Here is a 9329-nt window from a genome sequence, read left to right as displayed (position 1 = left end):
GCACTTTAATTAATAAAGTCTATCATGTTCGCTCAACACGCTGCGTATTGGTCTGCTCCTTTGGAAGACGATCGTGACAGAAAAACCCACCGTACCAGGACCAAGCAGCGTGTCCAGGAGCCAAGGGTCTGGACATGGGAGGAGATTTTGGATGGAAAAGGGTCTTGGACTTGGGAGGAAATCCTGGATGGGATGGATCGCCGGCCATGGAGTAAAACAGTGGAGAGGCGACTGAGAGAGGAGCAACGGCGTCAGCAGGGCCATCGTCGGAGGGACGAGAGGCAACCCCAAAAAGTTTTTTGGGGGGGGGCACATGGCTTGGGCGGCTGGGCAGCAGGAGGCTGCCACAGGGAGACGTGGAGAGAAGGCTACCGGATTACGGGAGCCATTGGCGAGTAGAGGGAGGGAAGTAGTTGAGGCACGGCGTGAGAGACTGAGGTGTGTTACCAGTCCGGTCCGGCCCGTTCCTGATCCCCGGTTAAGGCCAGTGGTGTGTGTTCCCAGTACGGACCGGCCTGTTCCTACTCCACGCACCAAGCCCACGGTGTGCGTCGCCAGTCCAGCCCGGCCGGTTCCTGCTCCACGTACTAAGCCTACGGTGTACGTCGCCAGCCCAGCCCGGCCTGTTCCTGCTTCTCGCATCAAGCCTACGGTGTGCGTCGCCAGCCCAGCCCGGCCTGTTCCTGCTCCACGCACAAAACCTACGGTGTGCGTCGCCAGCCCAGCCCGGCCTGTTCCTGCTCCACGCACAAAACCTACGGTGTGCGTCGCCAGCCCAGCCCGGCCTGTTCCTGCTCTACGCACAAAACCTACGGTGTGCGTCGCCAGCCCAGCCCGGCCTGTTCCTGCTCCACGCACAAAACCTACGGTGTGCGTCGCCAGCCCAGCCCGGCCTGTTCCTGCTCTGCGCACAAAGCCTACGGGGTGCGTCGCCAGCCCAGCCCGGCCTGTTCCTGCTCCACGCACAAAACCTACGGTGTGCGTCGCCAGCCCAGCCCGGCCTGTTCCTGCTCCACGCACAAAACCTACGGTGTGCGTCGCCAGCCCAGCCCGGCCTGTTCCTGCTCTACGCACAAAGCCTACGGTGTGCGTCGCCAGCCCAGCCCGGCCTGTTCCTGCTCCACGCACAAAACCTACGGGGTGCGTCGCCAGCCCAGCCCGGCCGGTTCCTGCTCTACGCACAAAACCTACGGTGTGCGTCGTCAGCCCAGCCCGGCCTGTTCCTGCTCTACGCACAAAGCCTACGGTGTGCGTCGTCAGCCTGGTCCAGCCTGTTCCTGCTACTCGCACCAAGCCAAGGGTGCGAGTCGTCAGCCCTGTCCGGCCCGTTCCTGCTCCACGCACCAAGTCTACGGTGTGCGTCGACAGCCCTGCCCGGCCTGTTCCTGCTCCACGCACCAAGTCTACGGTGTGCGTCGACAGCCCTGCCCGGCCGGTTCCTGCTCCGCGCACCAAGTCTACGGTGTGCGTCGTCAGCCCTGTCCGGCCCAGTCCTGCTCCCCGCACCAAGTCTGTGGTGCGTTTCGTCAGCCCTGTCCGGCCCGTTCCTGCTCTCTGCACCAAGTCTGTGGTGCGCGTCGCCAGCCCAGTCCGGCCCATCCAAGCTTCCCGCACCAAGCCAGTGGTGTGCGTCGTCAGCCCTGTCCGGCCCGTTCCTGCTCTCCGCACCAAGTCAGGGGTGCGCTTCGTCAGCCCGGTCCGGCCTGTCCCTGCTCCACGCGCCAGGCCTACGGTGTGCGTCGTCAGCCTGGTAAGGCCTGTTCGTCCTCCACGCACCAAGCCAGGGGCGCGTGTCGTCAGTCCGGCTCCGGCCAACGGGGCTAGACAGGACCAGGGGTACTTTGGGGGGTTGGAAAGGAGGTGGGGATCAAGGCCGGAGCCAGAGCCACCGCCGAGGAGGTATGCCCACCCAGCCCTCCCTTGTTTGGCCCTTATTGAGGCGCGGTCGCAGTCCGCGCCTTTAGGGGGGGGTTCTGTCACGCTCTGGCTCCGGGACTCTGTATATTGAGCCAGGGTGTGTTTATTCATTGGGTGTATTTCTATGTTGGTATTTCTGTTGGGTTCATTTCTATGTTTGAGATAATGACTCCCAATCAGGGGCAACGAGTGTCAGCTGTGGGCTGGTTGTCTCTGATTGGGAGCCATATTTAATCTGTATGTTTTCCTTTGGGTGGGGTGGGTTTTTGTTCCTTGTCAGTCATTTGTACTGTGGACTTTACGAATCGTCTATTGTTTTGGTTTTGGCACTTTAATTAATAAAGTCTATCATGTTCGCTCAACACGCTGCGTATTGGTCTGCTCCTTTGGAAGACGATCGTGACAGTTAATTATACTAATCGTGGATTACTTTATGGGATAGAAGTAAATTCATTTTAATTTAATTTTTATTATGATTTAATAAATAATAATAATAATATGCCATTTAGCAGACACTTTTATCCAAAGCGACTTACAGTCATGCGTGCATACATTTTTGTGTATGGGTGGTCCCGGGGATCGAACCCACTACCCTGGCGTTACAAGCGCCGTGCTCTACCAGCTGAGCTACAGAGGACCACCATAAACAATGTTGGTGTTTTGTTTTTGAAAGCATGAATCACGTTGTGACTCATGTGTTCAAAAAAGGGGGTAGTATTGATGGTATGAGGATTTATTGGTATATTTGCATATCATAGTAAGAATGTGAGCAGTAGTAAGTAATGTGTTATGGGTTAGATTAAATGTTTTAGGGGAAAATATATTTGTGGTATAAGGAAGAATGTAGAGGAGGATTTTCTATGACATTAGTGACTATAACAAGCTGCAAGAATGTGCACTTCCTAATCTAGAAGGCTTATCAGGACTGATAAGAAGACATGATGAAGTAGCATGCTGTGTCTCAACTAACAATGTTATCCAGATTTTTTTTAGAAAAGGTGAAGGCTTCTCTGCCAGACCTACCAGGAGAATCTGGACATTTTTTGCAACTTGGAGACTATGTGGTGGTAAAGGATTAAGGAAGTAATTGATGGACAACACCCAAGTGGGAAGGTTAGGAATAGGTGTTGATGGATACCTTGATGGAGGGGCAAGTAAGAGAGAGAGATTCCTAGATCTGTATGTACCATTGTAGGACTTTTCTAACGAAGAGGAGGAAGATGGCACCGCTTCGGCGGAGCATTGTTTTGTTTTGTCTGTGTGTTTTTGGAAACAGGGAATATTGGTACGCTGATAGAAGGACACAACAACAGAGAGATGGTGATAAATGGAGAAGGACTCTGCATGATCATAGAACTAGTGAAGGAAGAAGGTTCATGCATCATCACACAGTCTACACCAACGGAGGTATGGATAGAGGGGAGATTGAACAGGTATCAGGTCAACCAACAGATGGCTACGAGGAAACTGACGATTAGAGATGAGGATACTGTTGATGACAATTATCAGGTGATGGAGGACGATGTTTGAGGAATGACAATGATGAGATGTGGGTTATGGCTGATTACCTCAGTGGAGGAACAGAGCTATAGACCTCCAATAATTTCAAGATTTCCAGATTTCCAGGAATCAACTGGCTGTCATTCCATTCGGTTATATGTATTTAAAGGGTTTACATAATAGAAATTGGGAAGTATAATAGGAATTGGTATTAGGAATTATTGTTAAAGCATGATCATTTGTCATATGATGAATGTTTATAGGGATTTATTGGTTTAGAAATTAAATCAATTAAATTGTTGTATTTTTTGTCTTCTAGTGAGGTAAATACAGATGGTATCTTGATGCATAATAAGGGATAATTTGGAATAGAATGGTGTGTACCTATAAATCAGTAAGTAACAAACTATGAACCGGCTGAAGATGAATATCAGAGGCGTTGAAGATGTTTTTGTAAAATACAATTTCTACCTGCAACTGGTCTACAACAAACAATCGAAGATATCAAAGGATTTAATTTTTTTATATCGAAGGAGTGGGAAAGGAGTTCACCATTGAGTGAGAATGGAGAAAGATATGTTGAAATGCAACATTTCTCATGTTGTTGGTATAATGGTTGGCAAATGGACATTACATTGAGGTTGTGGAGTTGGTGATGAATCGAATGGGACATTGTAGTTGTGACATTTTAATGGGAAAGTCATTTTGGAATATGAAGCTGTCGGAAGAACATAATGAAGAGGCGCCAGAAGATGTAAGTGCTGGGTGGAATAAAGGGGTTGCTTGTTGATAATAAAATTGGATTTATCTAAATTTGATAAGTTGGGTAGTAGGTATATACACTGCTAAATTGATATTATTGGTAATGCATTGAGATAATGATCTGTATTTATTATCAGGATGAGGAAGGTCATAATTGAATTATGGATGTTTATAATGTATGATAACATAAGTATACATTCTGGAAGTTGTAATGGAAGTTAAGGTGAGGATTGTGAATGAAATAATGAAGATGTTGATTAATTTGGTTAAAGTATTAAAATATTAGTAATGATATAGATTTGGCGTATTGGGTGATATTGATATGGATGTTTAGAGTAGTAAATATTTATGTTGATAGGCAAGTACTTAGTTGGTTATTATCATGGGGTTAGGATATTTTCATATGATCTGAATTTGGTTGAATTATTAAAGCGGGAATAGTTTAGAGATGTAATGATTTAACAGGGAATGTTAAGTTGGAATTGTATGCCATGGAATTAAGGGTTACAGGAAGAAGATGGATATCTCAGTGGATCAGATTGACCCTTGTGACCAGGATAAGCTTGGGGTTCCTCTGACAGCGCATGGATGATGAAGATGGATGTTTTTGTTATTTTTATATGAATGTGTATAGATTATAATATTCATGTAACTTAGTAATGGTTATGTATAATTGTTGTGTATTGTTGATGTCATTATGGTAACAATTTATTTCTATGTATGTTTTTTTAATTGCGTCTATCAGAAAAAGGGGTCATTTTAAAAGAGGGGATGATGTCTATGTGGTATTTTTTCCTTATATATATATATAAAAAATAAGGTTTTGACTACATAGATTATTATCATGAATATATAGTAGTTAATTATCTGTTTATCTTTTACTCTGACTGAGTTTATAGGGGTTTGAGAGGTTTGATATCACATAAGATAGATGACTGAGAATTTATACCTTTGTTGATTAAATATATGGAGAATCAAGTTGGACTGTAGATAGGGATCAATTCTCAGTTATCTAGCATGGTTTAGGATCTAGTCAGAGATATATGTACTACTGATTAGATAATATTGAATTTTATACAAATTTATATGTGAATTGTTTGGGGTTAAGTCATGTCACTTACCACAAAATAAAAAAAAATGGATTGTTATGATGTCATGTCATAGGATTGTGAGGACAGGGAAAGAGTTAAGAGATGAGTGGTTTGGGGCCATGAAGTCTACATTCCATTATGTCAAAGGAGATTAGTGATGTTTAGGATAGCATGAGTGATTAGAATAGCATGAGTGATTTTTAGAATAGCATGAGGGATGTTTAGGATACTGACTTGGGGTAAAAAGTGATGAACATCAAAGACAGGGAGTGCCCATGGAGACTTGCCAGATGTATGCCAGGAAGATGGTAATAAAGGCTATATAAGATAGAGGGTCTTCTTTGTTCAAGTTTGTCACGCCCTGGCTCTGGGGACTCTTATATGTTGAGCCAGGGTGTGGATTTTCTATGTGTTATTTTCTATGTTTTGTTCTAGTTCATGTATTTCTATGTTGGCCAGGGTGGTTCCCAATCAGAGGCAGCTGATGCTCGTTGTCTCTGATTGGGGACCATACTTAGGCAGCATGTTTGGCACTAGTCATTGTGGGATCTTGTTCCGGAAGGTTTGTTTTGGTGTTTAACCTAGGACTTCACGTATCGTTTGTTGTTTTGTTTTGATCGTGTGTCAAGTACGTTAATTGAATAAAGTATGTACGCTTACCACGCTGCGCCTTGGTCCGCTGTTTATAACGATCGTGACAAAGTTAGTTCAACTGACGAAGGGCAAAGCCATGTCTGTTTGTTAGATGAACCCACAAGCTTGTGATTCAATAAATACTTGGTATGAAATCACCACAGAATGTCTAAGTATATTCTTGCATCCTTGATTCTTTGATACCCGAGAAACTCATCATAACACTTATAGAACAGCGGGGTCTGTGAAGCAACACAATGATAGGCACAGACACATGCACGCACACACACGATAACATACGCACTATACACACACGTACACATGGATTTTGTGTTGTAAATATGTGGTAGTAGAGTAGGGGCCTGAGGGCACACACTTAATGTTTTGTGAAATCTGTTGTGAATGTATTGTAATGTTTTTTAAATGGTATAACTGCCTTCATTTTGCTGGACCCAAGGAAGAGCAGCTGCTCCTTGGTTTAAATGGACACGTAAAATCAGATTTTTGATTTTTCAATAACTCAGCCATCTTTTGAACAATGGTTTGGCCCTATGGTTCATGAGAAGTCTTTAAAATGTTTTCCAAAATTTCCAAGATGGAGGAAAATCGATCCCGATGGACCTTCTGTGTCTGTGAGGCAAATTTGTTCAGCATGAGGAAAGACACCGACATACAAAGTTTCAAGTCTCTAGGTCAAACTGGGCTTAAGTGAGACTGCTTATAACAACGCTACCTACAGGCCAATCGGTGCCATTCTTTTTGACCAAGTTACTCATGGCCTCTAGTTTCTGTGTGCAAATTAGAAATCAAGTTACTAATCTATGCTGGAGTTATCTGACCATGTCAATAACAATAGGTTTGATAACTAATAATATACATACGAGTCAGCATCCATCTCTCTCCTCTGTTTTCTCCTGTTAAGAAGCAGCACAGTGATCGCTACGCCCAGAATCAGCCCCACAGCAAATAGTACGCCCAGAACACTGATGACATCACCCGTTCCCACCTGGGGCAGTGGCTCATCTACACAGAGAGAAAAACAACAGTTACACACACACACACACACACACACACACACACACACACACACTCCAGATAACCATTGTAACCAGATGACCTTACCTGTGATGCTGACCTCCACGAAGGCGGAGCTTGTCCCAATGCTATTGGTCGCGTCGCAGACATAAGTCCCTCCCACCTCGTATCTGATTGGTCCTTTAAATAACAGGACATTGTCACGGATCTCTACGCTGTTCGGTATGGAACCATTCAACCTACAGGGACACACACACACACCCATACACACACACAAACACACACGAATGCCATTATTCCAAGTATGACATAACATGCATAGCTTCATAAACATCAAACATATATAAATGTGGACAGACCATAGAATTATAAAGAGGACTCATCTTTTTATTTAATCACATAATGGCTTCTGTGACACCATTGAGGGCTTTCTCCATTTTAAGTAGTCAATTTCTTCTTCTTCTATTTCTATGAGTCAGTAAACAAACTGAAAGGGTGCATACTGCCACCTGGAGGGTGTTGTCTGAACAGGTATAAAGCCAAGGTTGGTGATTTACTGCCCCCTGGAGGGTGTTGTCTGAACAGGTATAAAGCCAAGGTTGGTGATTTACTGCCCCCTGGAGGGTGTTGTCTGAACAGGTATAAAGCCAAGGTTGGTGATTTACTGCCCCCTGGAGGGTGTTGTCTGAACAGGTATAAAGCCAAGGTTGGTGATTTACTGCCCCCTGGAGGGTGTTGTCTGAACAGGTATAAAGCCAAGGTTGGTGATTTACTGCCCCCTGGAGGGTGTTGTCTGAACTGGTATAAAGCCAAGGTTGGTGATTTACTGCCACCTGCAGTAATGGAATGTTTTCTCATGAGTATAATTAATTAGCTGATCCCTCCTGATGACCTGGATGGAATTATATGATCCTTCCTTAACCCATAGGAAGTCCCACCTGTTGACTATTAAAACATTCCTCAATGGCGCTGTCCATGCTAAAACAAGCTATATCCATCAAGAGCCCTCTTTATATCTCTATGAGATTGGTATACTCACAGTTACGCTTAGGGTTAGAGGTTAGGGGTCAGAGGTCAGGGGTTACTCACATTCTCCACTGGAACAGAGAGACAGGTGGGTTGGCGTCGGCCAGACATGTGAGCTCAACGTTCTGACGGTCCAGGTACCAGTTCCCATCGAACCCCTCCACTGACACCTCTGGTTCATCTGAAATAAAATAATAATATATAATCATATCATATATGCCATTTAGCAGAGACTTTTATCCAAGCCAATTACTGTAATTCACACATGCACAAGGGAGTGGATCAGTGTGACTGTGAAAGTGTGTGTGTGTATGTGCACGTGCATGTGTGTGTATGCGATATGTGTGTATCAGGGTTGGGCTCAATTCGAATTAAAGGAATTAAACCACAATTACAATTCAATCATTGAAAAAAGGGCATTTATTTTCAATGACTTCTTACAGTATTTCCTAATTGTTAACACACGTTTGCTGAAATTACGTCTCAGGTACTCAAAACTCTAATACACAAAACAGTTAGCCAATTTCCCCAAACCCCACAGACATCTTGCAAAATGAAACACAGCAATCAAAATCATGTACTCCCTGCTCAAAATCAAACTCTGCATACAAATGAGACACATATCAAATGAATCTAACTTAGTGACAACCAAGACCACACTAATGTGACCTATTCAAAACACTACTATCAGAACCTATTTCAGTGTAAAGACTAAGATTTTGTTGTTAGACTGTATATTGTTTGTGTGTACTCAAACAAAAAAAAGGAACACAAATGCACAAATTTAAGTTTTATATTTCAACATGACTCAATACAGGTCAAACAGCATAATGTAGGGACACATTCAGTAAAAATGCAAACGTAAAGTAAATATATTTTGCATATGCAAAGGAAGAAAAATTGGCCTATTTGTACTACTGTATGTTAGATCAATTGTACAGAATAGATAAAGAAAGTCAAAAAACAGTAAAATCATAATTCAAGAAACAAAATCAGTCATGTCTGTTGTTCTGGTCCGGCCACAGATTTTCATCAACATCACAGGAGATATTCTCCTTGGCCAGACAGCGGGGGAAATATCTTCTAGCATGACGTATCCACCCCTGATACACCTTCCACCGCCATGCTGAAAACAACTCCTCAGGGAGATAGAGAACTAACCCTAACCCTAACCCTAACCCTAACCCAACTCCTCAGGGCGATAGAGAACTAACCCTAACCCTAACCCTAACCCAACTCCTCAGGGAGATAGAGAACTAACCCTAACCCTAACCCAACTCCTCAGGGCGATAGAGAACTAACCCTAACCCTAACCCTTCCACCACCATGCTGAAAACAACTCCTCCATGGGGACTATGGAGAACT

General features: G+C 44.2%; 1 protein-coding gene across 1 annotated transcript in view; it reads right to left on the bottom strand.

Annotated features, from left to right (window-relative positions):
- The window catches only part of LOC123487225 (nectin-2-like), a gene marked incomplete at its 5' end in the record, with an annotated part of 13732 nt that extends 5587 nt beyond the window's left edge, over nucleotides 1-8145 (bottom strand). Inside the window, 3 exons of the mRNA XM_045218399.1 lie at nucleotides 6785-6926; nucleotides 7026-7177; nucleotides 8028-8145. Of these exons, the coding sequence (XP_045074334.1) occupies nucleotides 6785-6926; nucleotides 7026-7177; nucleotides 8028-8145 (412 nt within the window). The remainder of the gene's footprint in view (nucleotides 1-6784; nucleotides 6927-7025; nucleotides 7178-8027) is intronic.
- Nucleotides 8146-9329: the final 1184 nt, after the last annotated feature.

Source organism: Coregonus clupeaformis, unplaced genomic scaffold, assembly GCF_020615455.1.
Source record: "Coregonus clupeaformis isolate EN_2021a unplaced genomic scaffold, ASM2061545v1 scaf1544, whole genome shotgun sequence".
NCBI lineage: Eukaryota > Metazoa > Chordata > Actinopteri > Salmoniformes > Salmonidae > Coregonus > Coregonus clupeaformis.
Note: the sequence above shows the minus strand (reverse complement) of the source record. Positions and strands in the feature narration are given on the sequence as shown.